The 20,185-nt window shown below is 34.4% G+C and overlaps 2 protein-coding genes and 1 long non-coding RNA gene across 3 annotated transcripts; all 3 read right to left on the bottom strand.

The window, feature by feature from the left end:
* Positions 1–222: 222 nt before the first annotated feature.
* LOC111896976 (F-box/kelch-repeat protein At3g06240-like) lies at positions 223–4,526 on the bottom strand. Its single transcript, XM_023892952.3, has 4 exons — positions 1,676–4,526; positions 1,409–1,464; positions 876–926; positions 223–469 (listed from the first exon to the last, which is right to left on the bottom strand). The coding sequence occupies exons 1-4, from the start codon at positions 2,666–2,668 to the stop codon at positions 466–468; spliced, it is 1,104 nt and encodes a 367-aa protein (XP_023748720.2). The 5' UTR covers positions 2,669–4,526; the 3' UTR covers positions 223–465.
* Positions 4,527–9,085: 4,559 nt separating this feature from the next.
* LOC111896902 (F-box/kelch-repeat protein At3g06240) lies at positions 9,086–13,352 on the bottom strand. Its single transcript, XM_023892869.3, has 4 exons — positions 10,483–13,352; positions 10,216–10,271; positions 9,681–9,731; positions 9,086–9,274 (listed from the first exon to the last, which is right to left on the bottom strand). The coding sequence occupies exons 1-4, from the start codon at positions 11,473–11,475 to the stop codon at positions 9,271–9,273; spliced, it is 1,104 nt and encodes a 367-aa protein (XP_023748637.1). The 5' UTR covers positions 11,476–13,352; the 3' UTR covers positions 9,086–9,270.
* A 4,515-nt stretch (positions 13,353–17,867) lies between these two features.
* On the bottom strand, positions 17,868–19,055 carry LOC111896997 (uncharacterized). The gene is made up of 3 exons (XR_002852062.3): positions 18,998–19,055; positions 18,463–18,513; positions 17,868–18,056 (listed from the first exon to the last, which is right to left on the bottom strand). It is a non-coding gene; the product is annotated as an uncharacterized LOC111896997 (long non-coding RNA).
* Between the last annotated feature and the right edge of the window lie 1,130 nt (positions 19,056–20,185).

The following is a 20,185-nucleotide window of genomic DNA, read 5'->3' as shown; positions in this document are numbered from 1 at the left end:
TGGGGACGAAAATGCATCATTTTAAAAAGTTTTTTCTTTTTTTCTGTTAACCACTAGGATTCGACAAGAAGCCTTACCAATCTTTTCTTGTTAAAATGTCGATTCATTTGAAAGCTATAAAACAATAAGACACACCACATATAAGAAGTTTTATGATTCATAAAGTTTCAAGGAAATGAAAATCACGAAAAGGTCAAATTTGGTCAAAGTAAAGATATGCAGTAGAAGATAACAGAAAACTCCATTGAAGTACCAATATTTAAGATGTTTGTTACCAATAAAACAACAATCCTTAAGAGTATTTACAAACCATGAAACACACAATCATAGAGATAATCTAATAGACTCTAAAAAGTTGGTTTTATAGCACCATTTTGAATAAAACTCTAGAAATTTGACATACAGTGATGTGCTCATGAAACTTTTATTCAAGGTCGTTCCCATGAACCATCGTAACCAAACTGTTTACCTGATACACAAAGTAAGCAATTATTGTGAGAGAAAACGCCATTTACAATATAAAGAGAAAAAGCAAAACGAGAAGTCAATTCCTAAACATTATCAAAGTAAAGTCAAGCTAGGCAAAAAAATTCTGTATTAACTCAACTACATGACCACAAGGTCGTGTGCGTTATGCATGCCAAGACATAACTGAGCAAATTTTAATTTATTTTCAACCCAAAAAAGGCGGGACATGGACATCAATGCCCTTCTGATCTTCATCCTCATCATGAAAATAATCCTAGAAAAGCTACAACTCAAATAGCACAATTGGTCCCCATAAGGTGAAGACAATTGTGTATTAAACATAAAATCTCAATCTCTATTAGACTTTAAAACCATTATCTAAAGGGATAGATATTTATGTATATTACCGGCAATCATGCAAAGCTTGTTTTGCTCGTTTCAGCGCGCTTCTGAATGATCTATAAAAAAAAAGATTAAAACCAAAACATTAAGGGATTTGATGAATCAAATTAGGCAGATAGCAAATCAACAACAGGGTATCAAGCTTAACAACATGATCATCATTGTTTTGTGACCATACTCTTTGACTTAGTTAAATACTAAACTCATATGTACCACAATTAAATCAGCAATGAACATCGAAACCATAAAAGGCTAGACTCTTTAACTTCCCCAAAGATTAAACTCCAATGGTCAAATTAAGTAGAATTGAACACGGATTTTGATTTTTCATGTCATGTAAATGAGCCTCTAAGCCCTTATCCACCTTTTCTTTTAATGTTTGTGCATCAAATTAAATTTCATGTTACAACTAATACATGGCCTTTACCAGGCTTTTGAGAGGGTTTTCTCTGATAAATGTATAAAAGCTTACAAAAAAGGATTCAAATGAAAACAATGAATAATGGTTTATAAGAATAGTGAGAATCAAGTGCTTTACCTTTCATGATTTCCCACCTCACTTGAACTAGCTGAGTGAAGACAAACTTTTGGTACCTAGTCATATGTACAAAGATAAAATCAGAGGCACAATCACAATATGAAATTAGTATGGCACATGGACAAATGAAATCTTCTCTTTTAATATTGATGATCATGAGTATAATAAAGATGATATGGAATTTCACATATAAGCATAATATCCCAGTATAACTAACGCAATTGGACAGATAGATGGAAACCAAAAAACAAGATAATAAGAACCCACCTTGCGACTCTTGATGATGCTTGTTTCCTGCTTCGTTTTGTTTGGTTTCTTGAATATATGGGGAGATACAAGACTTGGTGTATACAAAGGGGCCGCTATAAACTTTGGAGTATGGTCAACACGTTGTTTAAGACATAAAGGCCTCTTATTTGGTATGTAATGCATTAAATCTTTCAAACAGTGCACGATTTCTGTCTTAATCTTGTCTTTAGGCTCCACAATCTCCCAAGACTCTCTCACATTGTACTCATTCATCATCCATACTTCTTCGAGAACATCAAATACACACAAACAACCGTTTATGGACCCCAAATGCTCTGCCCATTTGCAAGGTTGTGGGATCTCCTCAAATTTATCCTCGTTCAAATCAAAAGAAAGAATTACCGGCATCTGATAAGCTGAACCATGACAAACAACCCAATGAAGTGCACCGCTGTGAAGGAATCCAACCCTACTAACAAAAGTGTAGTTCACATCTCCAATAACTTCCCAGACGTTGGATTTTAAACTAAACTTTAGAAAACATATATGACTACTACCTTTTCTAAACCCTAATACCACCTTGTAGTCATCTTTGGACGAATCATACCCAAAACCATAAATCATATATCCCTCCTGAGGGATTTGGGGCTCTTCCAGTTTATTCACTTCTCGGGTTTCAGGATTGATAAGTAAAAATTCGGTACGAGAGGGAGAAACGCATACCAAACCATTTGAAGAACCAAGTAGATGACGCGTGCGACAGACAGATAAGATTTTATCAGGGTCATATATCCAATCACCACATCGCGAAGCAGACATAGCAATTCTCCTGTTTCCCTTTTTGTTCTTTTCACAATCCTGGAGATAACTGTGTTCGAGATGGGCTTTGATGAAATTAGATTCAGAGATCCAAGATTTCCATAACTTTGAAACGCTCCTGCAACGGATCAGATCCCTCACCTCTAACCTTATGAGTATTAGTTGAATCATTTCATTGGGCAACTGTGCCATTGAAACCCTAGAACTGAATGCCCGAGTTTGGAAAAGAGGGAGTGGGTTGCATCTGAGAATGCAGGCTTCTATTTATACCACATTTATTACTAGGCACTCGTAAAAGAATAAATTAAGTTTCGCAAAATTTTACCGGATATAGGGAAATTTCCTTTAGTGATGTGCCTTGTCGAAGCTTACCACATATGCTTATGGGTTTACTAAATTTGTAGATACTAACATACATACCAACTATGATCCTTCATATACAATGGAAATGGAAGGAACTACTGGAATCTAAAATAACCATAAAGACATGATCATAAGCAGGTGATGATAAAGTTAGCTACATTGAATAAGTTGATTGATAAGGCTATCAAGATATATCTAGTTAAACTTTTTGAAGAAGCACTGGTGCCATTGTTAGTGAACTCTGAAATTACAATGTCAAACTAGCAAGGAGAAGCTTCTTGAAGAGATGTAACATTTGAACAATGAAATATCCCAGTAGTTCTTGAGTTTAACAGTAAAAGTTAAAACAAATGACTGTCTAATTATATATTATTCTTTAGTTAGCAACGATCACTTGATTGCATCCACTACAAGACACCACTTTTTTTGTGTCAAGCTCCAGATTAACAAGTCACAATATTGGAAGGAAATCTGTTGCACAAAATCTGTATAAGACAGTAACTTAAACCATCTGTTCTTCATTAGCACAGTTTTCAAGCAGCTGTACATCTAGCTAGTTTGTTAAAGTTTCTTCCTAGATGAAGTAGAAACTCAGTTACCTTATAAACCGTGAAGAATAAAGCAGGACAATTCAAAAGCAACACTAATTGCCATCGACCTACCTCTTCTTCCTCATATTTAACAATCAAACTTAATTAATACAACCCAAAAAAATCAAACTTCAAGCATAACACAACCCTGTTGAATCAACTCTATGTTCAAAACAAACGTAATCCATATTTCCACATTACTCATTCAATAAGCCAGCATTTATACGAAAATCAGAAACTATTTCATGCTCATAAACAAATCTAGAATCATTTGTACATTGTGAATAACTATTAAAAAAAAAACTTGAAATCGTAACAGATAAGTATCCAACGACAATTTCTCAGGAAGGAAAGGAGTCTTGCCGGCGACAGAAGATGAGGACTGTGACTGCGTGTTCCGATCGTTTGGATACTAAGCTATTCGCTAGACGTCCGAAACCTATGAGCTATAAACCCTGCGAAATGGGTATTTCAGGAAAAAACAAATTGGACCGAGTACATAGAAACCTTGAACACTTGTTCAGATTAAATAAAGATTACAGAAATGGTCCTTTGATATAGTCAAATTAGCAGCTGAGAGCCCAACTTTTAAAAGGTTGGTCCTCGGTTTTATTTATTTATTTTTATTTTTATTTTTTTGCACTCTTCAGTCACGTTATAAAATGATTATATTACCTTTCTTAATATCAATTTTTTTCTCATTTACAATTTTAATAAGATAAAATTATAAAGAGAAATTAAATTGTCTGAGATTATTTGTTTCTATTAGTATTTCTATACAATAAAATTATGAAATTGGTCACTATTCCACCATTCCATCTACTTTACTTTGATATCCCAATAATACCCTTGATGTGGTTATTGAAATAAAAATCAGCTAATCGACCCCATTACGTTTCCTACGCTCCAAGCCCTTCTCTTCTGATCTGGTATGCTTCAATCGCCGCCACCTAGTCTTCAATCGTCGCCACCAATCCCTGCTGCTGGTTTATTGCCCTTTATGACCTCTTTACTTTGTGCAGAAAAATGAAAGGAAGATGGATTATTTTCAATTTTCATGTGTGTGCACAAAAGAGAGAAAACATTTATCACAAAAATTGAGTCTTCAATGATATCTCTCTTCTTACTTTTCAAACTTACACAATAAATATACAATAACTTTTCTGGACATTACCACCTACTCCGTTATAACATACACAAAAGAAAATTTACTTGGCTGACAACCTTGATTATAACAAAAGAAATAGCTAGAGTAGATAAACAGGACAACCTCACGTGATTGTACCTTCTACTTCTTCCTTTTTATATTAAAAACCTTATAGATTATTCTAATCTTTTCCCACTTAATCCATAATTTTCATTTGCTTCGCTCTCGACAAATTACGCATATCTTCAAACTTCTTGCTTGCCATGGATTTTGTGAGAATATCTGCATTCTGTTCATTGCTTCCGTGCTGCTCACATACGTGACTTTTATATCTCCATTCTAGACACATCACATAAAAAATGAAACCTTGTATCTATGTGTTTTCTTCTCCCATGAACCACTGGCTTTTTTTATCATGTCTATGGTTGATTTGTTGTCAACATGCAACCATGGCCGGCCTTACATTATAAAAAATTAAGCAAGGGCTTAGGGCCTCCAATTGTAAAGGGCCCCGGTTTTCAAAAATCGGTGGAACCGACGACACTTCAATTTCCACAAAACGCGATCGATTTCCACAAAACACAACTTTTTTTTTCTAGTGTTCTTCTTCTTCAACCCCTTCTCCATTCTTTCATTCTAGATTTCGATTGTCTGATTCGATCAATGCCTTGGTGGTAGACTAAGTACTGAAACAAAGCCAACGCCCGGTAGCCTTTTGCAGTTTTGCCTTCTTGTTTTTCTCTGATTCTTGATTTCGATCGTCATCACCATCTCTATTGGTATTGTTTAACCCTTCATAAATTTAGGTTTATTTTTATGAAATAATTATATTTTTGATTGTAGATTCTACTTTTTAATCCTTTTTTGTTATTAGAACTTTTTTGAGTGTACTCTAGATTAGTCATTGGTGTAGGACGACCATCAACACACTCCTTCTTCTCCCTCCTATTTACTGGTTGTTCTTGGCATCATTCTGATAGAGGATTTAAGGTACCTAATTAGTCACTATCTTGTACTAATTTTTTCCCGAATATAGCAACTATGTGCTTGTCCTAAGTTCACCAATCACCATTACAGGTGTGTATAATCTATGTTAAATTGTCAATATGTGTGTTGAATCTATATATATATATATATATATATATGTGTGTCATTGTGTGCTCGGTTGGCTTTGAAGCATCAACCAAGAAGAGGGAAACCAACCAAGTTGAAAATTTGTTAAGGATTTTGATTCATAAGAAACCTAATTTAGATTTTTATTTTGATTTGTAGGTTAATTCTCATGTCCTCTTTTATCTTTTTTGATTACTGAATATATATACTATAGAATCAAGGCGTCGAGGTTAGGCCTTCATGGTTGGAACAGGCCAGTAACAAACTTGAGTTTTCACATTTGAGTTTTCAATTATCGTGTATTCTCAGGTATTGCATTAATCCATAATCTGAAAATCTATTACTTCTGGTTTAACTTTAGAAACTATTTGGTTTATTATTACGGGTCTCAAGCCTATATAAAAGAGTTGGGTTTATAACATTAATATAGTAAAGACCCAAGGGCCCCAATTTTTGACTCGCTTAGAGCCCCAAAACTGGTTGAGCCGTCCCTGCATGCAACACCACTAGACTAACTTTCTTTCATGTTAACTTACTAAGAAACCGACGCACCCATATCATTTGGCACGTTGCACTTGTCGACGCCATGAATTATGATTCGCATGAGGAAAGAGCTACACTTCATTGTTTTTGCGACCTAGTTTTGATATTTTGCTTTTCTTACGTTTTCCTTCTTTTGGAATTTTGTTTATCTTAATATTTCCATCGGATCGTAGATGATATTTAAAAAAGAATGGATGGCTAAATTATGGATATTATAAAAGAATTATGGTGCTTTTTCTTCTTCAAAAATAAACATCACATAATAGCTTGAAAAACCTTGAAGAGACAACCTATGCATTTTGGAACGGTCCTGTTTTCTCTAAGGCTAGTCTTGGAACGGTCCGTCATTTTAGGATTGGTCTCAGAACTGTCATTTTTTTCTCTCGATCCCAAGATATACTGGCGACGAGATTCTTTTAGTCCGGTCTTTTTCAATCTTGTATTTTGGGACTGGTCTTTTTTCAGTCTAGTCTTGTCGTCTTTGCATGTGTCTTTTCAGTTCAGTTTAGAGGTTTTTTGTCTAGATTTGATGTTTGTAACGTCCCAAAAATTATGAATTAAAATTTTTCATTTTTAATTCAACCAAAACACCAATTATCTTTTACTCAAACATCCAAAGTATTTCTTAACAAAGTAGTCATCAGAATACGATCCCAAAATCATCACATTGCAGAAATATGGGTGGATGCGCTACGATCACGTCGGACCCTTCCCTTTCGAACCGAAAGTACCAGAAACTATAAACATAAAAAAAAACGTAAGCCCTAAGTTTAGTGAGTTCCCGAAAATACCACATTATAACAGCATGTAGCTGTGTTGAGTCTGTATCAATCCCGAGTCCATAATGACTTTATATAACAACTTGTAGTTGTGTTGAGTCCCTATCAACCCTGAGTTCGTAATGACTTCGAGCCCATATAGGTCAATACATAAATCATACAAGCATATAAGCATGAGTTACAAAGACAACAAGCACGTGGCATATCAACAAGTGTCATAAAGACAACAATCATCCTACAAACATAATCCATTGGGCCAACATTGTTGCCTTCGACCCATGAGTACAGTGAAGAGACTTACCCCAATCCCCCTGGTATTTAAATAACTACACGGGTCGTTGAACCGTATAAGCTCGCACCAACTAACAATAAATACAACCATAATTAAAAATTAACCCAATAACACAAAATCTAAGTCCCAATCCATAATCCAACTCTCTAAGGATATAAGACCATTTTACGTCTCCTATAACTGGTCCAACCTTGAATGGCCCAACCCCCAAAAGGCCCAAGGCCCAAAAGTTCAAAATGGATTCTAGGGGAGTACGCCCTGCGTACTCAAAATGTACGCCCCGCGTACCAACTGTCGAAGCACAATATACAAGACGTTGATGCGCAAACCATGAATTACGCTGAGTGTACTCCTATGTACGCCCAGTGTACCCAGTAGAGATCCAAAAATCCCACAAAAGCTTTTAATGGTTAAGATATGGACTTCCAAACTCAGATGTGACCCTAAGGAGATGTCTAAACACCGAAACTTATGCATGGCAAAAAATCACTCATCAATATGACATTTTTATGAACAAGGGACCTCACATGTAACTGTCCGATTTCTTAAGGCCTGTCTTGGAACAGTCTGATCATTTTAGGACCGGTCTCAGAACGGTTAAGGTTTTTTTTTCAGATCGGTCCTGAGTCATACTGGAGTCGAGATTTTTTTTATTCTAGTTATTTACGGTCTTGTCATTTGCGACCGGTCTAATCTCGCTGCCTTTGCATGCATCTTTTCAGTTCATTTTAGAGGTTTTTTTGTTAAGTTTCAAAAATTTTAGGTTTTTTGGTTTTGCGTTCGAGTTGTAAAATAAATTGTGATTAACACCAAAATGATACATTAAGATTTAATAGAAATGATACACTAAACTTTAATAAAAGATTGAAGGGAAGTTTAGGCTCCATTCAATCTATGATATATATACATATATATATATATATATATATATATATATATATATATATATATATATATATATATATATATATATATATATATATATATATATATATATATATATATATATATTAAACTTGTGACAATTTTCTAAAAGTTTTCGAGATTGATTATACTTTCGAATTCACGTGTTTTTTTATTTATTTTTTGTTATATATATATATATATATATATATATATATATATATATATATATATATATATATATATATATATATATATATATATATATATATATATATATATATATATATATTTGCTAAAAAAGTTCTTTACGTCCAGAATAAAGTATTCTTTTGCGAATACCTGGAAGATTTTTTTTCGTGATTTAGAAGGTTTTTTAATGATAGAAGATGAAAAGGTGTCGATATAGTAGAGATTATGTATATATTTTAAATGCGAATAAAAAAGGCCTATCTTATACACAACATGTAGTTTCTTTGATACTCCATCCTGTATCATGAAAAAAAATGGTAAAACCTACCGTTTATTCCGCCCATGTCACATTGCAGTGGTAGTATTTCATATGTGTCAAGGTTTGAAATGCTTGCACCATGGATCTCATCTGTGGATTACCACATTTCAACCACAAGGATTTGATTATGGGGGCTAAAATGCATCATTTTAAAAAGTTGTTTCTTTTTTTTTTTTCTGTTAACCACTAGGATTCGACAAGAAGCCTTACCTATTTTTTCCTGTTAAAATCTCCATTCATTTGAAAGTTGTAAACCAATAAGACACCACATATAAGAAGTTTTATGATTCATAAAGTATCAAGGAAATGAAAATCACGAAAAGGTCAAAATTGGTCAAAGTAAAGATATGTAGTAGAAGACAAGAGAATATTTAAGATGTTTGATACCAATAAAACAAAAATCCTTAACAGTATTTTCAAACCATGAAATATACAGTCATTGAGATAATCTAATAGACTCTAAAAAGTTGGTTTTATAGCACCATTTTGAATAAAACTCTATAAATTTGACAGAAGTGATGTCAATTCCCATGAACCATCGTAACCAAACTGTTTACCTGATACACAAAGTAAGAAATTATTGTGAGAGAAAACGCCATTTACAATATAAAGAGAAAAAGCAAAACGAGAAGTCAATTCCTAAACATTATCAAAGTAAAATCAAGCTAGGCCAAAAAATTCTGTATTAACTCAACTACATGACCACAAGGTCGTGTGCGTTATGCATGCCAAGACATAACTGAGCAAATTTTAATTTATTTTCAACCCAAAAAAGGCGGGACATGGACATCAATGCCCTTCTGATCTTCATCCTCATCATTAAAAGAATCCTAGAAAAGCTACAACTCAAATAGCACAATTGGTCCCCATAAGGTGAAGACAATTGTGTATTAAACTTAAAATCTCAATCTCTATTAGACTTTAAAACCATTATCTAAAGGGATAGATATTTATGTATGTTACCGGCAATCATGCAAAGCTTGTTTTGCTCGTTTCAGCGCGCTTCTGAATGATCTATAAAAAAAAAAAGATTAAAACCAAAACATTAAGGGATTTGATGAATCAAATTAGGCAGATAGCAAATCAACAACAGGGTATCAAGCTTAACAACATGATCATCATTGTTTTGTGACCATACTCTTTGACTTAGTTAAATACTAAACTCATATGTACCATAATTAAATCAGCAATGAACATCGAAACCATAAAAGGCTAGACTCTTTAACTTCCCCAAAGATTAAACTCCAATGGTCAAATTAAGTAGAATTGAACACGGATTTTGATTTTTCATGTCATGTAAATGAGCCTCTAAGCCCTTATCCACCTTTTCTTTTAATGTTTGTGCAACAAATTAAATTTCATGTTACAACTAATACATGGCCTTTACCAGGCTTTTGAGAGGGTTTTCTCTGATAAATGTATAAAAGCTTACAAAAAAGGATTCAAATGAAAACAATGAATAATGGTTTATAAGAATAGTGAGAATCAAGTGCTTTACCTTTCATGATTTCCCATCTCACTTGAACTAGCTGAGTGAAGACAAACTTTTGGTACCTAGTCATATGTACAAAGATAAAATCAGAGGCACAATCACAATATGAAATTAGTATGGCGCATGGACAAATGAAATCTTCTCTTTTAATATTGATGATCATGAGTATAATAAAGATGATATGGAATTTCACATATAAGCATAATATCCCAGTATAACTAACGCAATTGGACAGATAGATGGAAACCAAAAAACAAGATAATAAGAACCAACCTTGCGACTCTTGATGATGCTTGTTTCCTGCTTGGTTTTGTTTGGTTTCTTGAATATATGGGGAGATACAAGACTTGGTGTATACAAAGGGGCCGCTATAAACTTTGGAGTATGGACAACACGTTGTTTAAGACATAAAGGCCTCTTATTTGGTATGTAATGCATTAAATCTTTCAAACAGTGCACGATTTCTGTCTTAATCTTGTCTTTAGGCTCCACAATCTCCCAAGACTCTCTCACATTGTACTCATTCATCATCCATACTTCTTCGAGAACATCAAATACACACAAACAACCGTTTATGGACCCCAAATGCTCTGCCCATTTGCAAGGTTGTGGGATCTCCTCAAATTTATCCTCGTTCAAATCAAAAGAAAGGATTACCGGCATCTGATAAGCTGAACCATGACAAACAACCCAATGAAGTGCGCCGCTGTGAAGGAATCCAACCCTACTAACAAAAGTGTAGTTCACATCTCCAATAACTTCCCAGACGTTGGATTTTAAACTAAACTTTAGAAAACATATATGACTACTACCTTTTCTAAACCCTAATACCACCTTGTAGTCATCTTTGGACGAATCATACCCAAAACCATAAATCATATATCCCTCCTGAGGGATTTGGGGCTCTTCCAGTTTATTCACTTCTCGGGTTTCAGGATTGATAAGTAAAAATTCGGTACGAGAGGGAGAAACGCATACCAAACCATTTGAAGAACCAAGTAGATGACGCGTGCGACAGACAGATAAGATTTTATCAGGGTCATATATCCAATCACCACATCGCGAAGCAGACATAGCAATTCTCCTGTTTCCCTTTTTGTTCTTTTCACAATCCTGGAGATAACTGTGTTCGAGATGGGCTTTGATGAAATTAGATTCAGAGATCCAAGATTTCCATAACTTTGAAACGCTCCTGCAACGGATCAGATCCCTCACCTCTAACCTTATGAGTATTAGTTGAATCATTTCATTGGGCAACTGTGCCATTGAAACCCTAGAACTGAATGCCCGAGTTTGGAAAAGAGGGAGTGGGTTGCATCTGAGAATGCAGGCTTCTATTTATACCACATTTATTACTAGGCACTCGTAAAAGAATAAATTAAGTTTCGCAAAATTTTACCGGATATAGGGAAATTTCCTTTAGTGATGTGCCTTGTCGAAGCTTACCACATATGCTTATGGGTTTACTAAATTTGTAGATACTAACATACATACCAACTATGATCCTTCATATACAATGGAAATGGAAGGAACTACTGGAATCTAAAATAACCATAAAGACATGATCATAAGCAGGTGATGATAAAGTTAGCTACATTGAATAAGTTGATTGATAAGGCTATCAAGATATATCTAGTTAAACTTTTTGAAGAAGCACTGGTGCCATTGTTAGTGAACTCTGAAATTACAATGTCAAACTAGCAAGGAGAAGCTTCTTGAAGAGATGTAACATTTGAACAATGAAATATCCCAGTAGTTCTTGAGTTTAACAGTAAAAGTTAAAACAAATGACTGTCTAATTATATATTATTCTTTAGTTAGCAACGATCACTTGATTGCATCCACTACAAGACACCACTTTTTTTGTGTCAAGCTCCAGATTAACAAGTCACAATATTGGAAGGAAATCTGTTGCACAAAATCTGTATAAGACAGTAACTTAAACCATCTGTTCTTCATTAGCACAGTTTTCAAGCAGCTGTACATCTAGCTAGTTTGTTAAAGTTTCTTCCTAGATGAAGTAGAAACTCAGTTACCTTATAAACCGTGAAGAATAAAGCAGGACAATTCAAAAGCAACACTAATTGCCATCGACCTACCTCTTCTTCCTCATATTTAACAATCAAACTTAATTAATACAACCCAAAAAAATCAAACTTCAAGCATAACACAACCCTGTTGAATCAACTCTATGTTCAAAACAAACGTAATCCATATTTCCACATTACTCATTCAATAAGCCAGCATTTATACGAAAATCAGAAACTATTTCATGCTCATAAACAAATCTAGAATCATTTGTACATTGTGAATAACTATTAAAAAAAAAACTTGAAATCGTAACAGATAAGTATCCAACGACAATTTCTCAGGAAGGAAAGGAGTCTTGCCGGCGACAGAAGATGAGGACTGTGACTGCGTGTTCCGATCGTTTGGATACTAAGCTATTCGCTAGACGTCCGAAACCTATGAGCTATAAACCCTGCGAAATGGGTATTTCAGGAAAAAACAAATTGGACCGAGTACATAGAAACCTTGAACACTTGTTCAGATTAAATAAAGATTACAGAAATGGTCCTTTGATATAGTCAAATTAGCAGCTGAGAGCCCAACTTTTAAAAGGTTGGTCCTCGGTTTTATTTATTTATTTTTATTTTTATTTTTTTGCACTCTTCAGTCACGTTATAAAATGATTATATTACCTTTCTTAATATCAATTTTTTTCTCATTTACAATTTTAATAAGATAAAATTATAAAGAGAAATTAAATTGTCTGAGATTATTTGTTTCTATTAGTATTTCTATACAATAAAATTATGAAATTGGTCACTATTCCACCATTCCATCTACTTTACTTTGATATCCCAATAATACCCTTGATGTGGTTATTGAAATAAAAATCAGCTAATCGACCCCATTACGTTTCCTACGCTCCAAGCCCTTCTCTTCTGATCTGGTATGCTTCAATCGCCGCCACCTAGTCTTCAATCGTCGCCACCAATCCCTGCTGCTGGTTTATTGCCCTTTATGACCTCTTTACTTTGTGCAGAAAAATGAAAGGAAGATGGATTATTTTCAATTTTCATGTGTGTGCACAAAAGAGAGAAAACATTTATCACAAAAATTGAGTCTTCAATGATATCTCTCTTCTTACTTTTCAAACTTACATAATAAATATACAATAACTTTTCTGGACATTACCACCTACTCCGTTATAACATACACAAAAGAAAATTTACTTGGCTGACAACCTTGATTATAACAAAAGAAATAGCTAGAGTAGATAAACAGGACAACCTCACGTGATTGTACCTTCTACTTCTTCCTTTTTATATTAAAAACCTTATAGATTATTCTAATCTTTTCCCACTTAATCCATAATTTTCATTTGCTTCGCTCTCGACAAATTACGCATATCTTCAAACTTCTTGCTTGCCATGGATTTTGTGAGAATATCTGCCTTCTGTTCATTGCTTCCGTGCTGCTCACATACGTGACTTTTATATCTCCATTCTAGACACATCACATAAAAAATGAAACCTTGTATCTATGTGTTTTCTTCTCCCATGAACCACTGGCTTTTTTTATCATGTCTATGGTTGATTTGTTGTCAACATGCAACCATGGCCGGCCTTACATTATAAAAAATTAAGCAAGGGCTTAGGGCCTCCAATTGTAAAGGGCCCCGGTTTTCAAAAATCGGTGGAACCGACGACACTTCAATTTCCACAAAACGCGATCGATTTCCACAAAACACAACTTTTTTTTTCTAGTGTTCTTCTTCTTCAACCCCTTCTCCATTCTTTCATTCTAGATTTCGATTGTCTGATTCGATCAATGCCTTGGTGGTAGACTAAGTACTGAAACAAAGCCAACGCCCGGTAGCCTTTTGCAGTTTTGCCTTCTTGTTTTTCTCTGATTCTTGATTTCGATCGTCATCACCATCTCTATTGGTATTGTTTAACCCTTCATAAATTTAGGTTTATTTTTATGAAATAATTATATTTTTGATTGTAGATTCTACTTTTTAATCCTTTTTTGTTATTAGAACTTTTTTGAGTGTACTCTAGATTGGTCATTGGTGTAGGACGACCATCAACACACTCCTTCTTCTCCCTCCTATTTACTGGTTGTTCTTGGCATCATTCTGATAGAGGATTTAAGGTACCTAATTAGTCACTATCTTGTACTAATTTTTTCCCGAATATAGCAACTATGTGCTTGTCCTAAGTTCACCAATCACCATTACAGGTGTGTATAATCTATGTTAAATTGTCAATATGTGTGTTGAATCTATATATATATATATATATATATATATATATATATATATATATATATATATATATATGTGTGTGTGTGTCATTGTGTGCTCGGTTGGCTTTGAAGCATCAACCAAGAAGAGGGAAACCAACCAAGTTGAAAATTTGTTAAGGATTTTGATTCATAAGAAACCTAATTTAGATTTTTATTTTGATTTGTAGGTTAATTCTCATGTCCTCTTTTATCTTTTTTGATTACTGAATATATATACTATAGAATCAAGGCGTCGAGGTTAGGCCTTCATGGTTGGAACAGGCCAGTAACAAACTTGAGTTTTCACATTTGAGTTTTCAATTATCGTGTATTCTCAGGTATTGCATTAATCCATAATCTGAAAATCTATTACTTCTGGTTTAACTTTAGAAACTATTTGGTTTATTATTACGGGTCTCAAGCCTATATAAAAGAGTTGGGTTTATAACATTAATATAGTAAAGACCCAAGGGCCCCAATTTTTGACTCGCTTAGAGCCCCAAAACTGGTTGAGCCGTCCCTGCATGCAACACCACTAGACTAACTTTCTTTCATGTTAACTTACTAAGAAACCGACGCACCCATATCATTTGGCACGTTGCACTTGTCGACGCCATGAATTATGATTCGCATGAGGAAAGAGCTACACTTCATTGTTTTTGCGACCTAGTTTTGATATTTTGCTTTTCTTACGTTTTCCTTCTTTTGGAATTTTGTTTATCTTAATATTTCCATCGGATCGTAGATGATATTTAAAAAAGAATGGATGGCTAAATTATGGATATTATAAAAGAATTATGGTGCTTTTTCTTCTTCAAAAATAAACATCACATAATAGCTTGAAAAACCTTGAAGAGACAACCTATGCATTTTGGAACGGTCCTGTTTTCTCTAAGGCTAGTCTTGGAACGGTCCGTCATTTTAGGATTGGTCTCAGAACTGTCATTTTTTTCTCTCGATCCCAAGATATACTGGCGACGAGATTCTTTTAGTCCGGTCTTTTTCAATCTTGTATTTTGGGACTGGTCTTTTTTCAGTCTAGTCTTGTCGTCTTTGCATGTGTCTTTTCAGTTCAGTTTAGAGGTTTTTTGTCTAGATTTGATGTTTGTAACGTCCCAAAAATTATGAATTAAAATTTTTCATTTTTAATTCAACCAAAACACCAATTATCTTTTACTCAAACATCCAAAGTATTTCTTAACAAAGTAGTCATCAGAATACGATCCCAAAATCATCACATTGCAGAAATATGGGTGGATGCGCTACGATCACGTCGGACCCTTCCCTTTCGAACCGAAAGTACCAGAAACTATAAACATAAAAAAAAACGTAAGCCCTAAGTTTAGTGAGTTCCCGAAAATACCACATTATAACAGCATGTAGCTGTGTTGAGTCTGTATCAATCCCGAGTCCATAATGACTTTATATAACAACTTGTAGTTGTGTTGAGTCCCTATCAACCCTGAGTTCGTAATGACTTCGAGCCCATATAGGTCAATACATAAATCATACAAGCATATAAGCATGAGTTACAAAGACAACAAGCACGTGGCATATCAACAAGTGTCATAAAGACAACAATCATCCTACAAACATAATCCATTGGGCCAACATTGTTGCCTTCGACCCATGAGTACAGTGAAGAGACTTACCCCAATCCCCCTGGTATTTAAATAACTACACGGGTCGTTGAACCGTATAAGCTCGCACCAACTAACAATAAATACAACCATAATTAAAAATTAACCCAATAACACAAAATCTAAGTCCCAATCCATAATCCAACTCTCTAAGGATATAAGACCATTTTACGTCTCCTATAACTGGTCCAACCTTGAATGGCCCAACCCCCAAAAGGCCCAAGGCCCAAAAGTTCAAAATGGATTCTAGGGGAGTACGCCCTGCGTACTCAAAATGTACGCCCCGCGTACCAACTGTCGAAGCACAATATACAAGACGTTGATGCGCAAACCATGAATTACGCTGAGTGTACTCCTATGTACGCCCAGTGTACCCAGTAGAGATCCAAAAATCCCACAAAAGCTTTTAATGGTTAAGATATGGACTTCCAAACTCAGATGTGACCCTAAGGAGATGTCTAAACACCGAAACTTATGCATGGCAAAAAATCACTCATCAATATGACATTTTTATGAACAAGGGACCTCACATGTAACTGTCCGATTTCTTAAGGCCTGTCTTGGAACAGTCTGATCATTTTAGGACCGGTCTCAGAACGGTTAAGGTTTTTTTTTCAGATCGGTCCTGAGTCATACTGGAGTCGAGATTTTTTTTATTCTAGTTATTTACGGTCTTGTCATTTGCGACCGGTCTAATCTCGCTGCCTTTGCATGCATCTTTTCAGTTCATTTTAGAGGTTTTTTTGTTAAGTTTCAAAAATTTTAGGTTTTTTGGTTTTGCGTTCGAGTTGTAAAATAAATTGTGATTAACACCAAAATGATACATTAAGATTTAATAGAAATGATACACTAAACTTTAATAAAAGATTGAAGGGAAGTTTAGGCTCCATTCAATCTATGATATATATACATATATATATATATATATATATATATATATATATATATATATATATATATATATATATATATATATATATATATATATATATATATATTAAACTTGTGACAATTTTCTAAAAGTTTTCGAGATTGATTATACTTTCGAATTCACGTGTTTTTTTATTTATTTTTTGTTATATATATATATATATATATATATATATATATATATATATATATATATATATATATATATTGCTAAAAAAGTTCTTTACGTCCAGAATAAAGTATTCTTTTGCGAATACCTGGAAGATTTTTTTTCGTGATTTAGAAGGTTTTTTAATGATAGAAGATGAAAAGGTGTCGATATAGTAGAGATTATGTATATATTTTAAATGCGAATAAAAAAGGCCTATCTTATACACAACATGTAGTTTCTTTGATACTCCATCCTGTATCATGAAAAAAAATGGTAAAACCTACCGTTTATTCCGCCCATGTCACATTGCAGTGGTAGTATTTCATATGTGTCAAGGTTTGAAATGCTTGCACCATGGATCTCATCTGTGGATTACCACATTTCAACCACAAGGATTTGATTATGGGGGCTAAAATGCATCATTTTAAAAAGTTGTTTCTTTTTTTTTTCTGTTAACCACTAGGATTCGACAAGAAGCCTTACCTATTTTTTCCTGTTAAAATCTCGATTCATTTGAAAGTTGTAAACCAATAAGACACCACATATAAGAAGTTTTATGATTCATAAAGTATCAAGGAAATGAAAATCACGAAAAGGTCAAAATTGGTCAAAGTAAAGATATGTAGTAGAAGACAAGAGAATATTTAAGATGTTTGATACCAATAAAACAAAAATCCTTAACAGTATTTTCAAACCATGAAATATACAGTCATTGAGATAATCTAATAGACTCTAAAAAGTTGGTTTTATAGCACCATTTTGAATAAAACTCTATAAATTTGACAGAAGTGATGTCAATTCCCATGAACCATCGTAACCAAACTGTTTACCTGATACACAAAGTAAGAAATTATTGTGAGAGAAAACGCCATTTACAATATAAAGAGAAAAAGCAAAACGAGAAGTCAATTCCTAAACATTATCAAAGTAAAATCAAGCTAGGCCAAAAAATTATGTATTAACTCAACTACATGACCACAAGGTCGTGTGCGTTATGCATGCCAAGACATAACTGAGCAAATTTTAATTTATTTTCAACCCAAAAAAGGCGGGACATGGACATCAATGCCCTTCTGATCTTCATCCTCATCATTAAAAGAATCCTAGAAAAGCTACAACTCAAATAGCACAATTGGTCCCCATAAGGTGAAGACAATTGTGTATTAAACTTAAAATCTCAATCTCTATTAGACTTTAAAACCATTATCTAAAGGGATAGATATTTATGTATATTACCGGCAATCATGCAAAGCTTGTTTTGCTCGTTTCAGCGCGCTTCTGAATGATCTATAAAAAAAAAAAGATTAAAACCAAAACATTAAGGGATTTGATGAATCAAATTAGGCAGATAGCAAATCAACAACAGGGTATCAAGCTTAACAACATGATCATCATTGTTTTGTGACCATACTCTTTGACTTAGTTAAATACTAAACTCATATGTACCATAATTAAATCAGCAATGAACATCGAAACCATAAAAGGCTAGACTCTTTAACTTCCCCAAAGATTAAACTCCAATGGTCAAATTAAGTAGAATTGAACACGGATTTTGATTTTTCATGTCATGTAAATGAGCCTCTAAGCCCTTATCCACCTTTTCTTTTAATGTTTGTGCAACAAATTAAATTTCATGTTACAACTAATACATGGCCTTTACCAGGCTTTTGAGAGGGTTTTCTCTGATAAATGTATAAAAGCTTACAAAAAAGGATTCAAATGAAAACAATGAATAATGGTTTATAAGAATAGTGAGAATCAAGTGCTTTACCTTTCATGATTTCCCATCTCACTTGAACTAGCTGAGTGAAGACAAACTTTTGGTACCTAGTCATATGTACAAAGATAAAATCAGTCTTGATCTGTCGCATCTCAATTTATCCAGTCCAGTCCATATTGTTGTGAGAACCCTCGAGCCACCAAACGAGCCTTGTATCTTTCAATTGATCCATTTGTGCGTCGTTTTAATTTATAAACCCACTTGCAGGAAATGGGTTTTATATCTCTTGGTCATGGTACCAGTTCCCACGTTTGATTATGCTTTAAGGCTGTAACTTCTTCTTCCATTGCCTTCTGCCAAGCTTTATTCTTAACTGCTTCTTCATATGTCTCCGGCTCTTTAACATCGTCTTCTAAAATGGCCGCATTAGCATACTTGGGATTAGGCTTTCGGATTCTTTCCGTCCTTCGAAGTTGTGGAGGCGGCGGCTCCCTTTCACCGGCATCACTTGTTTGAGTTACTTCTTTCTTAATGACATCAGTGTCGTTCGGATCTTCAGGTGTATCAACACTTGACCAAATATGTGCAGTTTGCTCCCCCATCTTTTGTTATAAAATTTCTTCAATATTTTCCGAGTCTGGTAATACTTTCTTCTCTGAGGACCACCATGAAGATGCTTCATCAAACACTACATCTCTTGAAGTGTAGCATCTTCCACTTGTTGGATCACAACATCTCCACCCTTTTCTTTGATTGTCGTATCCAACAAATATACACCTGACTGCTTTCTTGTCAAACTTGCTACGTAAATGACTAGGCACAAATATGTAGCAAACGCAGCCAAATACTCGGAAGTAGCTAACAGTAGGTTTCATGTTCCATAGTGTCTCAAATGGTGAGATGAAACCTAACCTTGGTTGGGGAAGTTTATTGATCACATGGGTATCAGTTTGCATTGCTTCAGCCCAAAATCTTCCTGGGACATTCTTCGCGTGTATCATGCTTCGACAAATTTCTGCAAGGTGCCGATTCTTTCTCTCAGCTACACCATTTTGTTGAGGTGTGTTGGCACATGTGAATTGATGATGTATACCACATTCTTGCAGATAGCGATTGAATTCTTCCGAGGTGTATTCTCCTCCATTGTCTGAGCATAGACACCGAATCTTCTTTCTCACTTCTCCTTCGACCGTTGTCTTGAATTCTAGAAACTTTGAGAATGTTTCGGATTTTTCTTTC

Source organism: Lactuca sativa, chromosome 1 (genome assembly GCF_002870075.4).
Source record: "Lactuca sativa cultivar Salinas chromosome 1, Lsat_Salinas_v11, whole genome shotgun sequence".
NCBI lineage: Eukaryota > Viridiplantae > Streptophyta > Magnoliopsida > Asterales > Asteraceae > Lactuca > Lactuca sativa.
The sequence above is the reverse complement of the archived record's forward strand: the minus strand, read 5'-3'. Positions and strand labels throughout refer to the sequence as shown.

Excerpts from the sequence above, each read along its gene's own strand:
- LOC111896902 (XM_023892869.3), bottom strand. The coding sequence starts at position 11,475 with ATGGCACAGTTGCCCAATGAAATGATTCAACTAATACTCATAAGGTTA. Across the intron at positions 10,272-10,482 it reads GCATCATCAAGAGTCGCAAG|GTACCAAAAGTTTGTCTTCA; the intron begins GTTGGTTCTTAT and ends ACATATGACTAG. Across the intron at positions 9,732-10,215 it reads GAGATGGGAAATCATGAAAG|ATCATTCAGAAGCGCGCTGA; the intron begins GTAAAGCACTTG and ends TTTTTTTTATAG.
- LOC111896976 (XM_023892952.3), bottom strand. The coding sequence starts at position 2,668 with ATGGCACAGTTGCCCAATGAAATGATTCAACTAATACTCATAAGGTTA. Across the intron at positions 1,465-1,675 it reads GCATCATCAAGAGTCGCAAG|GTACCAAAAGTTTGTCTTCA; the intron begins GTGGGTTCTTAT and ends ACATATGACTAG. Across the intron at positions 927-1,408 it reads GAGGTGGGAAATCATGAAAG|ATCATTCAGAAGCGCGCTGA; the intron begins GTAAAGCACTTG and ends TTTTTTTTATAG.